The 24242-nt window shown below is 38.2% G+C and overlaps 1 protein-coding gene across 11 annotated transcripts in view; it reads left to right on the top strand.

Annotated features, from left to right (window-relative positions):
* git2a (G protein-coupled receptor kinase interacting ArfGAP 2a) overlaps positions 1 to 24242 on the top strand; it is a 108480-nt gene that overhangs the window by 62554 nt on the left and 21684 nt on the right. For 2 of the 11 annotated variants that reach the window (XM_059987909.1, XM_059987908.1), the window contains exons 12-18: positions 57 to 168; positions 4717 to 4853; positions 5256 to 5405; positions 10711 to 10959; positions 15711 to 15800; positions 18412 to 18494; positions 23022 to 23210. In XM_059987909.1, coding sequence (XP_059843892.1) covers positions 57 to 168; positions 4717 to 4853; positions 5256 to 5405; positions 10711 to 10959; positions 15711 to 15800; positions 18412 to 18494; positions 23022 to 23210 — 1010 coding nt within the window. Of the gene's footprint in view, positions 1 to 56; positions 169 to 4716; positions 4854 to 5255; positions 5406 to 10710; positions 10960 to 11205; positions 13917 to 15710; positions 15801 to 18411; positions 18495 to 23021; positions 23211 to 24242 lie in introns of those variants that run through there. The other 9 variants (XM_059987910.1, XM_059987913.1, XM_059987912.1 and 6 more) reach the window with 9 other exon arrangements.

Here is a 24242-nt window from a genome sequence, read left to right as displayed (position 1 = left end):
TGTTTGTGTGCACAGTCAGTCTCCTATCTACATGTTATTTTAATTGTTAATTGCAGGGGAGGCAGAAACTGGCACGGTTTAATGCTCATGAATTTGCCACTCTCGTCATTGATATCTTAAGTGATGCCAAACGGAGACAACTTGGGAATCCTGTCACTAGTCCCAAAGGTGTGTATGCTTTTATCCATTTGTACTATATCAACATTTACTCTGGCTGCTCTGGGCTTTGTGTCTGAGGACTCCGTTTCCTCTGCTCTGAACTGAACTGAGGCTGAGGCCTGCTCAGGCCTCGTGTCTGTGGATTCGCTTTTGTTCGAAGTGTTATTTGTTTTTCATTTTTGTTGTTTGCAAGATTTTTTTTTCCTCTTTGCACAATGTGTGCTTTGACTTTTATTTTAATATGTATTATTTTGTTTCTTTGTTTTATGGCTCCCTGTAAGGAGATGAATCTCAGGTTGTATAATGTATACATACTTTGTACTTTGAACTTTTACTATTCAGTAACAGATTCCCCAAGGGAAAAAAAGAATGAAATGTCCCACAGGCTGTGAAATATGTATATCTATGAGAGAGAATCTGGATCTTTGGAAAGCTGTAATCTACTCCTAAATTCTGAATTCTGTTGGAATATCTCTATCAATATTTCCATCTTGCAGTTATTGTGTTACCTGTTCCTTTTAGTTTAGTTTTCATGAGGAACAAAGTAAGTTAAAGGTTGAGATATTTCCCAGTATTTTGATAATCTCCACCTTATTTACTTATCTTTTTTTTGTACCAAGATGTATTTTAGTGTGATGGATTATCAATCTGGGTGGTGGGATGGAGATACAGGTATGTCTCTACCAAAGGAGATGTAAGGTGCCCCTTCCCTTCTCTAGCCTGCAGGTCATTCTCGGGCAAGGTGCAGCATCTATTTAGCCCCCTGATCAGGGTCACGTGAAGCCGGTGGTGGATGGTTGTATGAGCAGCTGGAGCATAACACAGGTCCTGATTATGCGACCACTGACATCAGGCAGTCAATCCCTGAAGAGTACTGATAATGGCTGGGGTCACCCATCTTGTAAAGACACTGCCCAGAAGAAGGCAATGGCAGACCACTTCTGTAAAAAGATTTGCCAAGATCAATCATGGTCGTGGAAAGACCACAATCGCCTATGTCATATGACATGGCACATAATGATGACATTAATAACTAGACAGTGTAATGCTGTATATTTAGAGATATTTATCTAATTAATTATTTTATGGCATACCGTAAAGGAGAGCATTATAATCCTGTTCGCTACAACTTAGCACTTGTTTCTATAATGAATGGAGATTTGCATGGACATTGAATAGAGGCTTTTATTATCCCTTCTGTGATTTAATTTATATAATTGTCATTGAGAAATGGTTAACTCTAGCCTTGAATTGATGGTACAATGTTAGAATGGTGCATACTTGTTAAATATTTGTAAGTGTGTATTTTCCTCACTCCAGAGAAGTTCTACCGAATGGGAATTAATTTCGTCCTGAAATTAAGTAGATTCTGACAGGATATAGTTGAAATTTGTACTATTTTGGGAAATGTGCATTCTTGGGATATGGGCAATTGTTAAACAGATTTTAGGTGATGCTTCTATATGGTATAACGTATTTACTGGAAAATGTACAAGTAGATCATGATGGACATGAACATTTCAATATTTTTGAAACACCACTTAAGAGTTATAAATAAATATTCTGACAAATTTTGCTTATACTTTTAAATAGAAGTGACTTGCATTAATGTAATTTTGCTACTCATCTGCTTCTTCACCTCAGTGTTGAATTCATATCTATAGCATCAGGCCTGCTTTCTGAACTGTAAATTAAAATTGGGAATACAGTTTGCATTGGGGAAAATAATAGCTGTTTAGATAAAAATGTGCTCAGTTGAAAAACGAATGTATACTGCTTTAGCCAAGCATTTTGTAGTAAAGTGGTTTGTGCCATTTATCTGCGTAGACATTTTATTTTAATAAAAATCTTTACATGGGGGGGGAAAGCGACCAATAATTATGTATGGATTTTATTTACACAGCATTCGCTTAAATCAATGTTCCTTTAATCAGAATTCCTAACATTCCTTCTTAATTGAGCCCCAAATCATACTGATCCTAGACTTGTATTGTTCAGAAAGGCGGCCTGCTCACTGCTGAGTCACATGGCTGTTAAACAGTTAGCTGACAAGCCAAGTTGGCATACAAGCTCTGGTGAAAGGAAACATATCACATATGTTTCTTATATTAATGTAAAGTCTAATTTTCTTGAAATCTTATTTTAAAATGGGACCACTTTTCACTATTTGAGTATGCAATAAGATAGTCGACTTGTGTTCTTAAGTGCAGATCCCATGATCTTGTTGTATTAAGAATGAATTTGGTAGTGGGGTTAAGCTCCCACTATCTATTAAATGCTCTCAATGGTAAGTGGCCTCAAATAGCCTCTGACAACCAAGTCCAGCTCCTGACCTTTACGTGTGGCTTAGCTACTAAGCCTGGTGGAACCATTTCCACTAACAGAAGGGGGCACAAGTGCATTACTGGCACCTTAAAACCAGTTGCTTCTGGCAGATGGGGCTCGTCAGCCATGGCTGTCAGCTCATCTAGGAGAAGGAAAACTCTGATCTCAAACCTCCGCTGCCTTGTGGCTATACCCGCTGATGGGGAAGGCTCCGGGAGTAAACCCAGAGTGAAAAATCCAGAATTGGAGTCTTAAGGCAGTCCTACATTGAGTTCAATGCAGTCTTGCAAATCCCACAATGACACTGCAGGTCCCAAACTATCAGTCTCTGCATTGCTTGGGTTTATCAGATGCGTGGAGAGGGAGAGCTTGCTCTCCATTTTGTTCTGCCCTGGCTTATGTATCTGGACTGATTGGAAAGCTGAGCCTACTGGGCCTGAACACCTCCCTCTGCAACTGGATCCTAGACTCTCTGACTGGGAGCCCTCAGTCAGTCTGGATCGGGAGCAGCATCTCCAACACCATCACACTGAGCACAAGGGCTCCCCAGGGTTGCGTGCTCAGTCCACTGCTGTTCACTCTGCTGACCCATGACTGTGCTGCAACACACAGCTCAAACCATATCATCAAGTTCGCTGATGACATAACCGTGGTGGGTCTCATCAGCAAGAACAATGAGTCAGCTTACAGAGAGGAGGTTCAGCAGCTAACAGACTGGTGCAGAGCCAACTACCTGTCTCTTAATGTGAACAAAAGAAATGTTTGTTGACTTCAGGAAGGCATGGAGCGACCACTCTCCGCTGAACATTGACGGCTCCTTGGTAGAGATCGTAAAGAGCACCAAATTTCTTGGTGTTCACTTGACGGAGAATCTCACCTGATCCCTCAACACCAGTTCCATAACAAAGAAAGCTCAGCAGCGTCTCTACTTTTTGCGAAGGCTGAGGAAAGTCCATCTCCCACCCCCCACATCCTCATCACATTCTACAGGGGTTGTATTGAGAGCATCCTGAGCAGCTACATCACTGCCTGGTTTGGAAATCTCTCGGATCATCTTGGACCATCTCGGATCGCAAGACCCTGCAGCGGATAGTGAGGTCAGCTGAAAAGATCATTGGGGTCTCTCTTCCCGCCATCACAGACATTTACGCTACACGCTGCATCTGCAAAGGAAACAGCATTATGAAGGACCTCACGCACCCCTCATACAATCTCTTCTCCCTCCTGCAGTCTGGGAAAAGGCTCCCAAAGCATTCGGGCTCTCACGATCAGACTATGTAACAGTTTCTTCCCCCAGGCTATCAGTTTCCTCAATACCCAGAGCCTGGACTAACACCTTGCCCTATTGTCCTGTTTATTATTTATTGTAATACCTGCACTGTTTTTGTGCACTTTATGCAGTCCTGTGTAGATCTGTAGTCTAGTGTAGCTTTCGCTGTTTTTTTTTGTGTAGTTCAGTCTAGTTTTTGTACTGTGTCATGTAACACCAAGGTCCTGAAAAATGTCTCAATTTTACTATGTACTGTACCAACAGTTATGGTTGAAATGACAATAAAGTGACTTGACTTGGACAGCTACGAGGCAACGTCCATGGTCAACTCTGACTGACAGAAGCCTCATCATTGAGTATCAATAGGGTGTATAACCACAAGGTTCTGTCATAGTCTAACTAGAATGACAAACAATAACCTAAAGAATGAGTTGCAGGGTGGGTCAGATCAAATTTTATTTTTGACGAATCTGAAGATTGCTTCAGAGTTGGCCAGTAGAGGTGAACAATTTAAATCAATTTTTTCTCATAATTTGTGGATAATGCCGTTTAGAGAGCTCAATATTACAGATTGATATAAATAGGGTGCTAGAATGATGTAATTTCTTCATTTAATGCCCCTTGATCATTCACACCTAGTTTAAGAATGATTTGCATATCTTTTCATACCCCATTCCAAGCAAGGAATTGTTATGCTGAACATTTCTTTAAAAAAACAATGGAGCTAAAGAAGATAATTGTTAATACATTAAGAGTAGTTGATGGTTACTTTTCAATACTTGGATAAAATGACAGATTATTCCATCCATATTCGTTTTTTCTGATTTTTCATGCCAAAGGTTGACATTGTAGAGATGTAATGAGTAGGCATCTACAATTTATTTCATTTCAATCTGGTTTCTTAAAAGATTCTGATAACCTGTTTGGAAGATGCTCAGTGTTTTTTCTCCTTGTTAACATAGATAATGTGGAGCTTGTACTGAAGAGCATTAATGATCATGGCAGTGTGAGCCATGACAATGATCAGCCTGACTATGACAGTGTTGCTTCAGATGAAGATACAGACCACGAACCAGCCACTAAAGCAAACAGAGCAAAGGTACGTCTGATGTGTATTTTTCTACTTTAGTTGGTGCCTGATACTAAAGTTGAAAGTCATTAATGTTGGAAACTATTTTGTTCTAGTTTATTTACAGTCTGTTACAAAAGGAATACACTTTACTATGTGTATTCATGGATAGATTACTATTTCACAAAGAAAGATGTGAGTGCTTTAAGCTCAGTTTGCTTCTCATATAAAACCCAAAGTTTTCCATAATATTTTCCAAAATTAACATGTTATCAAGGGAAATCCCATGAAAGTTCTCTTAACCAAATAGTTAGCTTTGCCCTAATTATATTAAGTACAGTGCTGTAGAGGAATAACATACTACTTGAGGAACGATAATGAGAGACAGTAATCTTAAAAAGAGAATTTGCTTGTATGTCCTTCTTGTTGTAGAGCATGGACTCTGATCTGTCAGATGGCCCAATTACATTGCAGGAATACATGGAGGTGAAAAACGCACTCAGTGCTTCCGAGGCAAAGGTGCAGCAGTTGATGAAAGTGAACAGCAACCTGAGTGATGAGCTGCGTCTGATGCAGAAAAAAGTAAGAGGCCTTTTTTGTAGAGCTCATTTCCCTCTAGTTAGAATAATTTTCACAAGTTTGTTGCTATACAAATTATTTATCTGTCAAATTTTTATCCACAATCTTGATTTCACATTTCTCACTTTGTTTCTGATGTTTTCTTTGTTGTCTTGAACACGAGTCCAAAATGCAGCACTTTTTCTTGCACTCCATTTTTTGTTTTGCCTAATGAGGGTAGAACAGGTCAAAGCTTTTGTCATTTGTGAGATTAAATGAGAGATGGGGTGTGTTTCGTTAATGTTGGGACGCAGGCACCTGTACTGGGTAATAAGGGCAATAACTGTTGGGATCATCATCATGTGTTGTCACATGAGGTGGGCAATCATGGTCTTTGATCACGATTGCTCTTGGCAATATTTTTCTACAGAAGTGGTTTGCCATTGCCTTTGAGTCATAGAAAAGTACAGCATAGAGATGGGCCCCTTCAGCCCATCTAGTCCATGCCAAACCATTTAAACTGCCTACTCCCATCGACCTGCACTGGGACCACAGCCCTCCATGCCCCTACCATCCATGTACGTATCCAACCTTGCCTTAAACTTTGAAATCAAGCTTGCATGCACCATTGGCACTGGCAGCTAGTTCCCTAGTCTCGTGCCCCTCTGAATGGAGATGTTTTTCCTAGTGTTCCCCTTAAACTTTTCACCCTTAGCCCATGACTTCTAGCTCAGTGGAACCTCAGTGGAAAAAGCCTGCTTGCATTTACCCCATCGATACCCCTTATGATTTTCCATATCTCTATAGAAAACTCGGATCTCAAACCTCTACTGACTTGTGGCTGTACCTATTCAAGGGGAAGGCTTTGGGAGCAAACCCAAGGAAAAAGTTCAGAGCTGCAGTCCTACATTGAGATCAAAGCTAACTGACAACTCCTATGACACTGCTGGTACCAAACTGTATTGGTCTCTGTTGTTCTTTTGGGTACATCAGATGTGTGGAGGTGGGAAGCTTGCTACATGGGCAACAGCTTGCTCTCCATTTTATACTGCCCTGACTTGTGCATCATGGAGACAGCTATGATGCAATGTCAATGGTCAACTCTGTCTGACAGAGGCCTCTACCACCAACTGTATCGAATCTCCTGGGCAGTATCTTTACAAGCTGGGTGAGCCCAGCCATTATCAACACTCTTCAGAGATTGTCTGCCTGGTGTCAATGGCATATCCAGGACTGATGATATGCACTAGCTGCTCATACAGCTATCCACCACCTACTCCTGTCGCTTCACATGACCCTGATTATGGGGAACTAACCAGGTGCTGCAACTTGCCCCAGGGTGACCTGCAGGCTAGCGGAGAGAAGGAGCGCCTTACACCTACTTTGGTAGAGACTTATCATCACCTGGCCTACTCAAATGGAAAATGTTGGGATAGTTTCTATTTGGGAAACCAAATTAATTAAAACTAAACTAATAAAGGCAGCGCTGGCTCGAGCAAAGGTAACATAAATTTAAAGAAAAACACCAAAGAACAAAACTTTGAGATTCGTCTCCTTACAGGCAGCCACTAAAACAAGAAAACCCAAACGAATCCATTTAAAAAAAAAATAAACACCCTACGTGAAGAAAGAGGGGGAAAAAACAAATCATGCAAAGAATAAAAGCGAGCAAACAACATTCAGAATAAAAGTGAGTCCATAGACATGAAGCCAAGAGCAGGTCCACAGCCTCAGCACATCACACAGTGGAGCAAGACATTGTAGAGCCTGCAGACACGAAGTCCAGATCAGTCTACTTAACAGTATGGGTAGTTAGTAGATTGTGGTATACAGGAAGTGAGCTTCACAGCCAGAAGCAAGGTCATATCAAGGAAAAAAGACATTTTGCTAAATTGGAGTGGTTTATTATAATGCACAAAACATTCATAACTGGATAATTTAATGGCACAGATAGAGATAAATGGATTTGATTAAATACCCATTAACGAGACATGGTTGAATGGTGACTAAGGTTGGGAATCAAATATTCCAGAAAACTGACATTTGGAAAGGACAACAAAATGGAGTACTAAAAAGGGATGGGACAGACCTGAATGTAAAGGATGACACAATAATAGGAGTGATGATAAATGATCTTGGTACAATAAAAGGTGATCTGCAAATACCAGACTTGTAAGAAGAGGATTGTATTGATTAAGAAATTACTTCGGCCAAAGATGATGGGTTTATGGTGGGTGACTTCCATTGTCTTCTGGATTGGAATAAAAAAACATTGTTGAAGTGGTTAGATGTTCATAGAATATATTCAGAACAGTTTTTCTGGAGCAGTATGTCATGGGACCAACAAGAAACAGCTGTTTTAAATTTTGTCTGTTGTAAGAAGATTTTAGTTAATTTTTAAACTCATGGTGAACGATCATTTTGAAAAAGTGATCATGTTCAAAGTATACTTATTATCAAAGAATGTAAAATATATACATTCCTCACAGATGGTCACAAAAAAGAAACCCAATAGATTCCATTTTTTAAAAAAAGGTCTATCAAACACCCAATGTATGAACAAAAAATGGTACAAACAATAACAGTAAGCAAATAACATTCAGAAAGAAAATTCACAAAAGTGATTTCACAGCCACGGTCATCACTGCAGCTGGTCTAGGAACCCGTTAGTTTGAGGCCACAGCTTCACTTCAGCACAAAGATGAGTTAAGATTTGCCAAGCAGGAGGCTGAACACCAGCCTGCTCCTCACCACTGGCCCTGACACACTGTCCTTTTCAGTCTGGCCTGGCGCTTGAATCGGAGACAGGTTTATTATCACCAGCATGTGATAATACAAGCTTACACACAAAGTGTGTAGCAGCCATAACAGTCTCAGAGTGGAGTAAAACGTTGCAGAGCAGAACCGGCTCAGCCTTCACCTCCAAGCCTGACACCCTGCCTTTTCAGTTCATCTGGCCATCTTGAGTTGTGTACAGAAGATAAAATCAAGGGTAAATCATGCAATGACATAATCAATTTGAGAGTGAGATGCGGATGGGATAGAGTAACATATTTTATAATCTTTTAAAATCAGACTAGGGAGAAAGTTTTATTTAAGTTTTGTAAGATGGTGATTCAGAGTGGAAAGATGGAGCATGTTTATATTATAGAAATTCAGATACTGATCCAAATTAATTTGATTGCAGCTTTTGTCATGTATGTTCAACTGTTATAAATAAAATGGTTTAAGGTCTCTGTCCACTTTCAAAAAGAAGGAAGAGGAACCTCTTGGAGGATATGCAAAAGATAGAAATATTTAGTTCACAATGTATTAGCTAAACTATCCTAAAGTATAGGAATATATCTGAATGCAAAACATACACTGTTCATATGAATATCTATATGGAAAATTAATATCCAACTTTGTGAAGTCATCATCAAAAAATGAATAAATATCCAAAATTATCGATTTTACAAAAACTCTAATAACTGCAAGGAAGCTGATCAGAAAGTGAAATCTCAGAAGTGATAATTCAGTGCGTGATTAATTATTAATTGTGGCCTGACGCAGATATAATCTGTTCAGTGGCCTGAAGCTCAGCAGAGGACGAAATTCAATAACCATTTTACAATAGCTGTCAGAGAGTAGCAAGATCTGAAATTACACCATGTGCAGCTGATGCTAGTAATGGAAGCTGCTTGTAGTCTCTGTGAAGGGGAGAGAAGAAACCTGAGTGGTTTAGCTCAGTGATTCATGAAAATGTCGGGGGCATTTACAGGGAGTAGAATGACATTTCCAATGTGAACTATATTTGTCTTTTAAGAACTAGATCAGCATATAACAGTTGGCCTTTTTTCTTTCCTTTCCCTTGTTACACATGAGTTGTTGTAATTTCATATTATGTTGTATTGGTCAAAAAAAATTAACATAGCCAGAATTCTTAAATTGAAATTCCATCTGTTGTATTTTGCCCTCTTAATAAACTAATATGTTGGGACTGATAGGTCTTTTGACTACTTTAAAAAGAGATTTTGAACAAAAATTTTGAAATAAAGCAGATCTTAAGGCATAAAATAATTATACTTAACATATTGAGTACATTGAATATTATATAAAATTAACGACTATATAGTGCCAGATGTGCTTTCTTTTTAAATTGCACCAAGAATCCACATCCTAATGTACTCTTCATGTAGTACAAAATCTACTTTATTCAGTGTTTTAAGCCATTAACAGCTACCTTGTGCCACACAGTCGTAAAATTGAAATGTATTCAGTGTTAATTATATAAAAGCAACTCATTTGTATTGCAAGGCCCAAATGGTCATTTGGAACCTTTTGCTGTGCTAATTGAAATGACTTTTTATTTTGCCTTAAGCGCTTTTTCTATATTGCAAAATACAAAGGTTTTATATTATACTAGTCCTTTTGTTTTATTCCATGTTATCAAAATACCGTGGGTGTTTCTGTGTGTCTTGGAAATTCTTTTATGTGTTTCAGTAACAAGGCAGAAAACCACTAAAGACTGCAGTGAAACCTGTACCCTACACCTAATTATATACCTTACACTTCACATATGCCTTTACTTTTCATATCTTTAAATATCAGGATGCAGGTTTCTCTCCCCGTAGTATTAAAATATTTAAATAATTAATATTAAAATAATTCAGTGTCTCTGCCATTACATATGCAGGTTAAAGAGCAAACCATTCCACAAATGACTGTTTTCACCAGTTGAACTGCTCATGTAACCTGTCCTTTAAAGAATAGAAGGGTACAATGAATTATAGTGTTTTTCAACATTTACAGATGTTCATGATTTTTAGAATACCTTCTTGTGTCAGGGCTTTTAATAAGGACCCTTTGGTGTTTTTTTTAGGGTATCCGTATGTTTAGTCTGATAGATGGAATAATGAAAAATACTGTGGAGTGGTGCATGCAAACAGCTTTTTACATGTGTTGGGCCTTGTGAACACCATGCTCTTTCACACATTAATGTTAACATTAGTCACAACAAATTATGTAATTACTGATCTTAATACTACAGCATCACAGTTATTAATATGATTATAAATTACCAACTTCAAATGATGCTCTTCAATGTCATGGTGCTCCTTTTAAAACCCTGTACCTTCAGATGAAGTTTATGGTGAGTGTATAAGCAGATCAGTCCATGCTTCTGCTCTGCCTGCTTAATTGTGCATTTCCTCTGTCTCTATTTGACTTGGTATATATAGCTCCATTTCATTTATAACATGCGCAGTCCACATTGCAGAAACACCAGCATTTTTCCAGATTTACTTGGATGTAGAAAAAGATTATCGGTTAAAAAAACAATTTCTTTCAGCTCCAAACGCTGCAGAGTGAAAACACCACCCTCAAGCGGCAGGTCACTACGAATATCTATCAAGTTCCCACCTGTTCAGAATACCCAGGTCCCTCCAATCCTTCATCCTTAAAACGGCGCCCGTCTGCACGTGGCAGCCGGCCTATGTCCATGTACGAAACTGGCTCTGGTCAAAAAGCCTATCTCCCAATGGGGGACGTCACGTACCCAGAGGACAGTATTTCAGGACTTCAGCCCTTTCCTCAACATGTAAGTAGTTCACCATCGGCTCTGGTAAGCAACTTGTGCTTTTTTCCCCTCCTTCGCTTTTTGTCCTAAATTATTTTTCTTTGCAGCTTGCACAATGCTGTCTTATTGTCTTTGTCTTATTTCCTCTATTACTACTATTAGGTACCTAGCTAAGAATTTTTAATTATAAAATGTCTGGAAGAATAAAAATGACACCTAGGTCATGTTAACCTTTGCCCTAAACCTTTCTCCATTTTATTATTTCAGGACTTGTGCTAACATACTCATTGTAATTTCAAGAATTTAAAGACTGATAGACCTTCAACTAACTTGATTCGACCAGATGCTAACAGAGGGGAAAAAGAAAATGTCTGCTTGAAGCACTAGATGGCATACAAGTATCATAAAACCATGTTTTTAAAACAAGCAGATTATTCCATCAGAGAAAAGTTAAATTTTGTCATGTTTCATTTTGTGTTGACACCACGAATGGCAACATTGACCTTGTAAGACCAGGTGTATCTTTGCCTGGTCCCTGCTGTTTCATCAGTTGGATTGTTGGAATTCAACTGTCCCTTGACTGGGGGAGGGTGAGGGGTGGTAGGGGTTGCTGTTTTATGCTTTTGAGCAACAATGCTAGAGACTGTTACATTGCTTTTTAAAGGAGATTTGGATTAGGCTTGGCTGTGCTGCTATCTGTAATTTGAATAATTGCTACAAGGGGCTGAATTACACTTGATCAGGCCCACAACTTGTGTACACTCCTGCACCATTTCCAAAGCCCAACTTGTGTGACCATGTGGCTTCCAAAAACACACAAGCCTTTTCAAAGTATGGTGATCTGCAAATGGTCACTGGACCTTGTTGCATTATTTTGAGGCCCTATCCCCGCACTATCCTGATGGCCTTTAGACAGTTTTTAATAGTTTGTCCCAGATGTCTTTGAGGCATTCAAAACAGTTAAAGTATATCTTAATTTAAAATGTTAAATTATTTTAAGTTAAAATATTTCATTTAAAAGCATGTTTATCTGGTGTAAATTTTGAAACATTAGTAAAGAAGTAAAGAAATAGACCAAACCATTTCAGTTTATCTTTTCCACACAGATTTATGATCCCATTCGAAGCAATGGGGCAGAGTTAGATCCATTGGCCATATCTGGCATAGAGTTCAAAGTGCAGCTGCCCATCAGCTTGGTGCGATCCAGAACTGCCCCTGACTTGGCTGTCTAATGTGCAGGTGCTGAAGTACAGAATCCACTGATCCACAAAGAGCATCTTACTGGCAGTTCACTTCCAGTTCATTGGAAATATGCAAGTGTATTTCACATCCTGGCAAATTACCATTTTGGGCAAGGTTCTAGAATCAGTGCCTAGGAAGGCAGGCACAGAAATGGGGAAAGCTAAAGCTGTTAAATATCATTTACACATCTTTATTTTTAACGATTCAAAAATCATTAAAAGCAATGTTCATTTTAAAACAAACTCCATTTATTGTATTTTAATTCTTTAGTTTCACCAAATAATTAAAACACACCTTCTTTGTTCTTTCAATCTTAAATTTTTTAAAGCATTTACAATTTTTCAGTTATAAATAATTATGAAAATGAATATGAAGGTTTAAGATCTTCTAGGTGTCAGTTTTATTGGTATCATTGTTCATTCCCATTGCTACAGGTTGGATCCCGTCATAATTTTTTGCTATGTTATACTCATCACATCAATTTTATGCAAGGAAAGCAATATAAATATTGCTGATGTTACTCTTTGCATGGTTACTTTTATCTGTTTCTAACCTGAGTACTAGAATTTTAAAATAGGGAGTTACTGTTGTGGTAAAAGAGGTGTTTGTCTTTTAAAAGCGGTGATAATTCAGCCTTGACTTTTAACTACTCAGACTGCTGAAAGATCTGTGAGATTCAAATTTTCCCTCTGCTACAATATTATTTAACAGTTATGAAGTGAGAGAAATTGTTGCCCCAAATGGATTTAGCCTGAGATCTGGCCTGAGCATAACTTAGCTGTTTCATCCGTTGTTCAGGTTTGATTTTAAATTGCAAACTATTTTCAGAATATCTTTTTCACAAATATTGGTGTTTCATCAAACTTCAGCTGGCTTTGCAGAGTCATTTGAATTTTAAAAATGAGTAACTCACATTTAGCTTGAAATTTTATATTGCAGAATTCTGTACCAATTTCAAACAAATCCATCCTCGGGATAAGAATATTTGGCCCATTGATAACTGTTGGATGATTGAATACTGCCAGCATCTCTTATATTTTGCCACACATTTTTCACTTCCATGTAAACTGAGGAAACAAAAACACAAGAAATTGAACCAGGACAAAATCATTTGGCCCCTCATGCCTGCTCTGCCATTCAATGGGTCACAGGTGTTTTCTCTTATCTCTGTAGTACTTCACTGCACCAGTTCCTTAGGCATTATACCCTCAGTATTAAAAGATCAATTCATGCCTCTCTCTCACTCTCTCTCCTAAATATAGTTAGACACTGAGCCTCTAAGCACTCTTGGGGAAAGAACTGAAGAGATTGTGTAAATTTTGTGTGGAAAACTTCCTTTTGAACATAGAAGTGAATGATTAATTTTGAGATTGTAGTCCTTAGTTCTAGACACCCCGGCCAGACAAAATAATTAACCTTTTGTCAATTCTGTCAACTTCAAAATAATTTTCTTTTTCCAATGTGATGATCTGTTATTCCTCCAAATTCTGGATTTGTTGGTCCACTCCACTACATCTAGAATGGGACAATCCCTCCATTCTAATCTCAGTCAGGTAAACCTTGGTGGTGTTCCCATCGCAAAAAAATCACTCCTAAGATGGGGAGACTACAAGGAAATGGAGATTTTGATTTGTATGTTTAAATAATTTTACATTACAAAATAAAAAGTTATTAGTATTGTTGGTTACCATGGGCAATTTGTTCCAAACCAATAAAAATGTAATGATTGAGTTGAATCTGTCTGAACAAAAGGTAAATATTTTTGGATGACTCTGTCCTCCTGATTTTTACTTTGGAAAAACTTTGCTGGTTTATTAAATAACAATTAATGTAAATGACAAAATGTGTGTGTCTTAGTCATAAGTTTTATTTTACCATTTGTACATAGGATTATTTTTCATTCATTCGTATTACTTTTAAGTACTGACTTGATTTATTTACTGTTTAGGTATGCCAAGTAACAACTTCAAAATAGGCATTGAACTGAATGTAATATTTGAATATGGACATTGAAATAATCGTTGTACCTTGTAAACAGAATTAGTTTTGCTGCCCATCATTTCTTTAAATCTATTTATTTACCAAAATGAAAATTTACCAAAACACGTTACTTTATTTAACCTGTCCTATCTTCCTTTTCTTGTCTCCAACAATGGGCCAGATCTTAAGCTCCAGAACAGTAATTTCTATCAATATCAGTTGTCTGGAGCTTCATTTTAAAAGTCAGAAGACAAGCACACAAAATCAGTCTTCCAATGAACTTTCTGTCGATCCATCAGGGACCTTCACTGTGACACTAGTTTCTCCATACAGCTCTGTGTCCCAGGGAAACTGCTGGCCCTTTCATTGATGAGAACCCAGACTGCTGAACCCCAGAATCAGTTGACCTGATTCTGACTGCTTACTAAAAAATTCTTTGGAATTCATTCACTGGAGTTTGTCTTCCAAAGAAGTGACAGACACCAAACCAGAGAAATATATCTGCAGGATTGGATGAAAATGAACCAAATGATATGTTACATTGTACCTAACAGAATGCACTGAAGTTCTTCATATTTTTTGCATTTAGTCACAACAGTTAGTTCCCACACTGACTCCTGCAGGAAAGCCTCCTCCTGAGTAAAGTGTTTGGATTTATCTTTGTTAAATAACTCATTTTCAGATGTCTGTATTACTCAGTCACAGAGATGCAGTATGGAAGTTGGCCATTCACTCCAATCAATTTCTGCTAACCATCTATTTGCATGAATCCTGCATTAATCCCAATTCTTATTCTCTCCACATTCTCATCAGTTCTCAAATTTATTACCCACCTACACACTGGTGATTGGTTTATTGCACAAATATGTAGCTAGACTTGAAAATATTCAAGATGAGACTTGGGAAATTGGTCAATAATAGGATCGAGGTATTATTGCAGGGTTTCTGTAGGATCATCTATTTCTTCATCCAAAGAAAGTACAAATAAACTGCAATCTAACCACATCTATATTAGAATTCCTAATTTCCAATTTGTTTTATTAGTTGTCGTTTTTACTTTTTTAAATCACTGATCATTAACGAGTACTTTACATAGAATCCTGTCTTGGATATTAGCATGTCACCTTAAGTGATATTATTGGTCCAGCTATGGTCATCTTAAAAAGTTGCTTAAGAAATAGTTATATCAGGATATCAAGGAGAAATGACCAAAGGTTAGAAGAGTTATTTAATGAGAATATGCTTCATTTTAGTGGGCATAAATTTGGATAGTTGAGATGTATTTCAATTTTTTGTTAGTACAATGTTCATAACTTTACAAGTAGTACCAATTTACTCAATCATACTGATAAGACATTCTACATATATTTTGTGGATTGCTTGACAAATTATTGCATTTTAACTATAAAATACTCATTTAAAAATATTAAGCAGTGTCCATGTGCAAAAACTTGGCATACCTATATGTTTATAGTCTGTAGATTCATTCTCTTTCGTTGTTTTTCTTGTGTTTAATTTTTTGCCAGAGTGTTTCTTCTCTCCCCTTTCAGATTGGGAGGAGTGCCTTTGTGACCTCCTCTTCATCTTTACCCTCCTTCCCTTCCACGCTTTCATGGTCTCGGGATGAGAGCACCCGAAGGGTTAAGTACCTTCTCAGTTGGTCTGTGCTGTGGTGGAGGCAGTGACACCTGCAGTGCCTGTCGCACCTCATTTTCTCCTTTTCCCCTTTCTACCTTTGTTTCTGCATGAATAGTGTCTTTTCAACTGAAGTATTGACTGCATATTGACCTATGGATTCCTAATTGTTTCCACCTTTCACCATTTTCAGTTTATTAATCCTGCTTGCTTCCAATGACAGGTCAAATTGCACACCTAACGTAATGAGCTTTACTGCGATCAAAGCTTAACCGTTTGCTACAGCATATGTAGGTACCACAAGTAGATCACCATTCAAAGCATACACAAGCAGCCATGATTATTAGCAGGGGAATCATTACCCAGTGCTGTACTGAGTTATGTGGGGCTGGTATCTCCCAGATTCCATCTCTGAGCCCTTGCTGATTTCGGCCAGCGTGTCATTTCCCAATGATTTCCCCTTCCTTTGTCATTTGGGTTGCATGTGCTTTAGGTTACTTAATAGTATTTCAAGATTATAACTCATGTAAGCTTTGAGAGTGTGAACTGACAAACTTCAAAGTAAATTTATTTTCAAAGTATATATAGGCCACCATATACTACCTTGAGATTCATCTTCTTGCAAGCATTCACAAAAAACATGAACCTTGCAATCAAACTAGTCTGTCTTTGCTGAAGGTCCACGCTTACAATGTGCATTTTTGGATATTGGTCAGAAGAGCTTTAGTGGCATCTGATTCAAGTAGCAAGAACATTAGCACATTGGCTGAGATCGTAGATAAGAGATAGAGCTGGCATGACCTTAGACTACGTGTCTCAGCTATATAATAAAGAGCCACCATGGGATCTTTGCTGTAGTTATTTACACTCGCACAGGATGATGAAAAAAGTGAAATAACACCTTGCCATTTACAAAAAAAAACAAATTCAGCAGTTATTGACTGTGTTCAAAGGAACACGTGCTTTAAAATATAAGAAAATAATATTCCTGGTGGCAATCGAAACCTTGAGTAACTGGAGCATATTATTTGAAATGCAAGTTATATAATGTTTAACATTCATTTTTGAATCCCACAACCTGAAAAGGAAATCTGGCATGAATTTCACTGGATTAAAATTGGGGGAAATGCTGAGTTTTCTATTCCATTCCTTTGCAATATATGCAAATATGAATGGGTCATTGTTCAATTTGGTTGCTGTACCATAAGGTGAAAGCTTTCAGAAGATTGCTGTTGACTTAAAGTTTGCTTCATTTTCTTAAAAAATGCTTCCATTGCTAAGAATTTTTTGATCTTACTACTATAAATGAACTGTGTGACTGGGTGCTGGCTAAATAGAGCTCTCGCGATGGCTCCCAGATGGCCTGGATCTGAAATACAATCAATTGTTTATTGATTTAATGGCTCTGTAGCCAGGCAGTGAAGATTGGACATCTTAAATTAGAATTTCATTTTCAGTGCTGGACCTAATGGACTTAACTATATTTGATTTGGCATTGGGTGTGAAGAGCCCTTTTTATAACCATGTAACTATACTACATGAATTGGCATCTTGTCTTTTGTAAAGATCCACACAGAAAAATCATTCTTTAACACACCATAACGAGAACAATGATACCAGCCATCATGCAGCACAGCTTCATTAGCATCCTGCCTTGAGCATGGTTTGACTTATTTCATTGAAGCATGTACTCACTTTTAAAATGACTGTTTTTTAAACAAAAATAAGTACTTTCTTCAAAGTCAGAAATGTCTGATGTTACCTGAATAAAAAAGCTCATTTGTATTGAATGTTTTTCTTTGTCATGGTGCTAAAATAAACTTTGTGATGCATGAATGCAAGTTGCTAACAGTCCAAATTCTAATGCCTGGCATTTTAACCATGTATTTTCCTTCAAAGTTCGCCTAAAGATTGTTTTAACTCAGCTAAAATTAGAAAACAATTTTAATTTGTTGAACACACAAGTTACTTGTAAATGAAATATTTCTTTAACCATAGATAATGGTAGGGTCTCCAAATCTCAATAAAAGTCATATCCATATAAATTAAAGGTTACTTTTTCAGAAACAGTCTATCATAGATTTTTTTTTAAAGAAGTACTTTATCCTCAAGAGAATCTCCAAACCAAGACTTTTTAAAACTGGGTGCAAAGCTGTGTATTTGGCCTTCATTGGCTTAGAGGTTCACAAGCACCTGCTTGCACTGGGCTGATCTGTGCTTTGTAATATATAATCTTAACTAAACCTTTGAGTTAAATATTCCCTTGGTGTTGCGCTGCACAACCTAGATCTTAAGACAAAGTCGATCGAGTGCAATGGCAAAACAGACTTCCCTATATATGTCCTGTTATTCTTTCTCTCCACCCCCCCCCCCCCACCCTTTCTGATTGGGCACTTGAAACCTTCTCAAAAGATGCATATTTTTCCTCAAGTTTTAAATTGAAAGATTAATAAGTCTCTGATTTGGTTCCTACCAGAATTTCTTTTTGTTACTAACTAGTTTGCATGCAGTTGCTTTTAGTTTCCATTTGAGTCAGGATTACTATTTCATCTAATAATTATCAACCATGTGAGCATACCGTATTTGCATCTTGGTATTTGTTTTAATTTTTTTTAGGCATCAAAACTTGAGAAACAAAGCAGCATGCCTGATAGTGACTACGATAATGCAGCAAATGACTTGGAACTGGATGATACAGGGTATGGATTAAGTTACCACGCTAAGGCAGTGGGAAAATTTACACTTATTAAAAAAATAATCAAATTACAAATGGTTTAGAAATAACTTAAGCTTATCTTTATTGCTTTCAAATTTTTCCACAATAACATTTGTAATAATTTAGTAGTTACAATAATATTGTTGAAATCCAGTTTCTTGCTAGATAAGTGAGAGCCATGAAACTTGGGAAGTTATCAAATGAATCACAGTACAATGTGAACTTCCTGTGATTAGTGCAAAATGTACTTTGGTTAGACTAGCGGAGATTTACATTGCAATATTATTCATTTCCTTCCTTATTATTTAGAAACCGTTATTGTGGGTTAATGTTTTTTTTAAAAATGTGCTCAGAAAGCATAACACTTTACACTATCAGCAACCCGGGTTCATTTCCCACCACTGGCTGTAAGAAATTTGTATGTTCTAGTGACTGCGTGGATTTCTTCCCATACTGCTCACCTACCAGTTAGTACATTAATTGGTCATTGCAAATTGTCTCTTGATTAGGCTAGAGCAGTGGTTCATAACCTGGGGTCCATGGACCCCTTGGTTAATGGTAAGGATCCATGGCATAAAAAATGGTGGGAACCCCTGGACTAGGGTTAAATCAGAGGTTGCTGGGCAGCACAGCTTGAAGGGCTGGAATTGCCTAATCTGCACTATCTCATTATATACAGTGCCTATCAAAAGTATTCCCTCCCCAGAAGTTTTCATGTATTATTGTTTTACAACATTGAATCACAGTGGATTTAATTTGGCTCTTTTGACACTGATCAACAGAGTCTTTTGTGTCAAAGTGAAAACAAATTTCTACAAATTGGTCTAAATTTATTACATTTATATAAAAAAATCATTGATAACATAATTACTCACCCCCTTCGTCAGTGTTTAGTAGATGCACCTCTGGCAGCAATTACAGCCTTGAGTCTGTGTGGATAGGTCTCCATCAGCTTTGCACATCTGGACAATGCAATTTTTCCCCATTCTTCTTTACAAAACTGCTCAAGCTCTGTCAGATTGCATGGGAATCATGAGTGAACAGGTCTTTTCTAGTCCAGCCACATATTCTCAATTAGATTGAGGTCTGGACTCTGACTTGGCCATTCCAGGACATTAACTTTGTTTTAAAGCTTCACCTTTATGCTTGGGGTCATTGTCTTGCTGGAAAACAAATTTTCTCCCAAGTTGCAGTTCTCTTGCAGACTGCATCCTCCTTCAGGATTTCCCTATATTTTGCTCCATTAATTTTACCCTCTACCTTCACAAGCCTTCCAGGGCCTGCTGCAGTGAAGCATCCCCACAGCATGATGCAGCCACCACCATGCTTCATGGTAGGGGTGGTCGGTTTTTGATGATGTGCGGTGTTTGGCTTTTGCCAAGCATAGTGTTTAGTCTGATGGCCAAGAAAGTCATTTTTGGTTTCATCAGACCATAGAACCTTCTTCCAGTTGACTTGAGTCTCCCTCATGCCTTCTGGCAAACTCTAGCCGAAAATTCATGAGAGTTTTTTTTCCAACAGTGGCTCTCTCTTTTCCACTCTCCCATAAAGCTGCAACTGGTGCAGTGCCTGGGCAACAGTTGTTGTATGCACAGTCTCTCCCAGCTCAACCACTGAAGCTTGTAACTCCTCCAAAGTTGTCATAGGTCTCTTGGTGTCTCCGTCACTCGTCTCCTTCTTGTACAGTCACTCAATTTTTGAGAACAGCAAGCTCTGGGCAGATTGACAGCTTGATAATTGACCACTGTACTCCAAGAGATTCAGTGAGTTGGAAATTTTCTTGTATCCATCTCCTGACGTGCTTTTTAATTAACCTTTTTGTGGAGCTACTTGGAGTACTCTTTTGTCTTCATGGTGTAGTTTTTGCCAGGATACAGACTCAACAGCAGTTGGACCTTCCAGATCCAGGTGTATTTTACTATGATCAATTGAAACACCTTGACTGCACACAGGTGATCTCTATTTAACTAATTATGTGACTTCTAAAAGCAATTGACTGCACCAGTGATGATCTGGTGTGTCATATTAAAGGGGGTGAATACTTACGCAATCTATCATTTTGTGTTTTATATGTGTAATTGTAGATCACTTTGAGATCTGTTTTCACTTTGATACGAAAGAGTTTTTTGTTGATCGGTGTCAAAAAAAGCAAAATTAAATCCACTGAATCAATGTTGTAAAATATTAAAACATTAGAACTTCCAAAGGGGTAAATACTACTTTATAAGCATTGTAAGTAATTAAAATGCATAACTACAGGTTAACTTTAAATTCTGGGTGAAGTTCAGACAACAGTGAATACACCAGTATCAGCTACTATTGTTCACTAATGGGAAATAATATGGGTCCCTTTTTTAATTAACATACAAATTAGGAGCAGTATTATATGCTACTTGGCTCCTCAAATGTGCCTGCCTGCTCAATAAAAATGTGGGACAACATGAGGAATATATTTGTGGCATTCCAATATTCAAGGTCACTGCTTCCACTAATAAATTTACAACCATTTAAGAGAGAGTTCTTCTTAAAAGGGCGACTCAATTTTTTTTAAGCAATAATCCTTAATTCTGGATTATTTCCTAAATGGGAATGTCCTGTCCATTCTGTCAAGTCTATTCAGGATCTTGCATGTTTCAGTCAAGTCATCTCTCATTCTCCTTCAACTTCCAGTGGGTGCAAGCCTAGTATGTCCAAATTTCTATCATAAGACATTCTATATCAATTCTAGATATCAATCCATCTTGAAAAATTGTTTATAGCACATTAAACAATTTCTTTAATTCCATTTTTTTTCTCTGTACCAAGCATACAGCTAATAGAACTTGAATAGACCCAAGCTATGCCTGTCTTTATGGGTTACTTTGTAAGAGTTGTTGTTTTAGTCTGACTTGGGACACAACCCCATAACCTCTAGTACATCAATGTACTTTGTTTCCCCTACTCAGAAACTGAAAGTTTCATTCCTTTCAATGCCAGTTTCAATCCAGCTCTCATTTGCATGTGATCCCATCTGGTTTTGAATCTCCCCCTTTCTCCGCTTAAATTTAAGGCTAATAATACCCATCCATTTACAAACTATCTCCAGATATCTTCCTCTCTCCTTGCCACTCAGTTCTTTCTTTATTAGGGCATTTGCGCTAATGGTGAGATTTTTCATCCTGGTGCATCTGAGATGTCTTCCCAAACTGTGACTTTGCCTCTACATAGTCAGTAAAGCCTTTGAATACATCTTTTTCTGGATCAAGGGAAGATAAAATTCCTATGGTCCTCCCATTCCTTTTTATTTCAAATGGTCATCATATACAATTCCTGCCAGTTTTGACACGTTCCATCACTAGATACACCTCTCCTTTCCCCTTTCAGCTTTTGAGTGGGGCTGTTAATTTATTTTTGTGACACTGCGATACGCTCTTTAGTCCCCATCAACCATTCCCCTCCTTACAGTACTTGCCATTACAATTCGTCTTTTTACCTCTCCTCTGTATCCAGAGACACAGACAGTCCTTCCAGTGCAACTGCACTTGCAATTTAGTGTACTGTATTCGGTGCTCAATGTAGTTTCCTTTACTTTAGAGCAGAGATTCCCAGCCTAGATTCCACAGAACTCTGTGTTAATGATAGGGGTCCCTGGGGACCCCTGCACAAGAGAAACCAAAGCAGTTTGGTGACTACATTGCATGTCACCTGCCCTCAATCTGCAGAGGTGAATGAAATCACCCTTCTGTCTGTCACTTTTATTTTCTATCCCACTGACTTACCTCTGTGGCCTCTTGCTCTATTATAATGAAGCCTGCCAGAAGTTTGAGAAAAGCACCTTCTGTCTGAGCAAGTTGCAGCCTTTTAGGCTTAAGTCCTACAGGTTCAGTTAATCTGCTTTCTCTGTATTGATAAGATCTGGCCATTTCTTCAGTAGGCCCATTTTGGCTCAATTTTTATTTTGCATTAGCCCAGTTGGACCTTCTGGGTAAGTCTGGCGTCTTTGTATTTTGTTACTTTTATGTTCCTTGATATTTCCATTCTACTTGCCTTCATTTCGGTTTTTATATTTTTTTTCCCCTCCAACTGTCTCCATTAACCCAATAACTCCAATACTTCATTCTTTTGGAAAGATTTCCTTTGTTCTATCCATTCCTCCCCCACACTCCTTGCAGCTTAACGTTAACTTGATTGCTCTCCTGGTTCCAATGACAGATTTTTGATCTGAAATGTTAACACCTTTTCTTTCCACAGATGCTGCCCAACTGGTCTGATTCCAATGTCTTCTGTTTCAGAGTTCAAACATTTGCATACTTTGCTTTCATTAAGGACATCAGTACATCCACAGTACTCCAGATGTCTCAGCAACACCCTCTAGAACTGTATCTTAACCTCCTTTTATCTTAAGTTTCCCTAACTATAAGTAATAATGCTAGGTTTCCTTATTTCCTTCATTCTAGCTTTTGGCAAATCAGGATCTAAGTTGTAATTCTCAAAGTACTGACCTGTTTTATTTCTTTCTACCTAACGTAAGCTCTTGTCGAAAGGTTAAGCCAAAGGGCAAAGGGCGTCATGGGGAGAACCCTATTCTGGGAGTGGACGATCCAGGTGCAGATTCAGAATCTACACTCCCTAGCACAGAGGACGTCATTCGCAAAACAGAACAAATCACAAAAAATATTCAGGAGCTGTTACGAGCTGCACAGGAAAACAAGCATGACAGGTGAAAAACTTTACTGTATTTTTTTTTAACCGGCACAGCATTGTAATTACTGTGCTTTCCTTGGGATTTAAAAGATGATAGTCACATGAAGCTGGGTACTTGGAGGCACAAGATAAAATAGGCAGAAGTCAACATGATTTTCTAAAGGGGCAATCTTCCTTGATAAATCTGTTGGAATTCTGTGGGTTGATCACTTGCAGGATAGGCAAAGGAGAGTCGGTGGATGTTTATTTGGATTTTCAGAAGTCCTTTGACAAAGTGCCACACATGAGACTGCTTAACTGAATTAAAACCCCATGGTGTTATTGGAAAGATACTAGAATGGATAGAGGATTGACTGACTGGCTGGAAACAAAGAGTGGGATTAAAGGAGGCCTTTTCTGGTTGGCCACTGGTAACTAGTAGTGTGTCACAGAGGTTGGTGTTGGGGCTGCTTTGTTCCATGTGTATATGAACATATATCCCAGGCTACAATGGGAAGCGATGATCCTTGCGTCATGAAGAGGGACAGGAGAAGGATTGGAGGGTTGCAAGTGTTGTTCCCTTGTCCAAGAAAGGGAGTGGAGATAACCTAGGAAATTATAGACCAGTGAGTCTGACTTCAATGGACGGCAAGATGTTGGAGAGGATCCTGAGAGGCAGGATTTGTACACATTTGGAGAGACATAATCTGATCAGGGATAGTCAGCAAGGCTTTGTCAAGGGCAGGTCATGCCTTACCAGCCTGATTGAATTCTTTGAGGATGTAACAAAACACATTGATGAAGGTAGATCAGTGGATGTAGTGTATATGGATTTCAGTAAGACATTTGATAAGGTTTCCTATGCAAGGCTCCTTAGAAAGTAAGGAGGCATGGGATCCAAGGAGACTTTGCTTTGTGGATCCAGAATTGGCTTGCCCAGAAGGGAAAGAGTGGTTGTAGATGGTTCATATTCTGCATGGGGGTCAATGACCGGTAGTATTCCACAGGGATCTGTTTTGGGACTCCTCCCCTTTGTGATTTTTATAAATGACCTGGCTGAAGAAGTAGA

The sequence above is a fragment of the Hypanus sabinus genome, chromosome 13, assembly GCF_030144855.1.
Source record: "Hypanus sabinus isolate sHypSab1 chromosome 13, sHypSab1.hap1, whole genome shotgun sequence".
In the NCBI taxonomy this organism is placed as follows: domain Eukaryota; kingdom Metazoa; phylum Chordata; class Chondrichthyes; order Myliobatiformes; family Dasyatidae; genus Hypanus; species Hypanus sabinus.
This window is presented reverse-complemented; position numbering and strand designations above follow the sequence as displayed.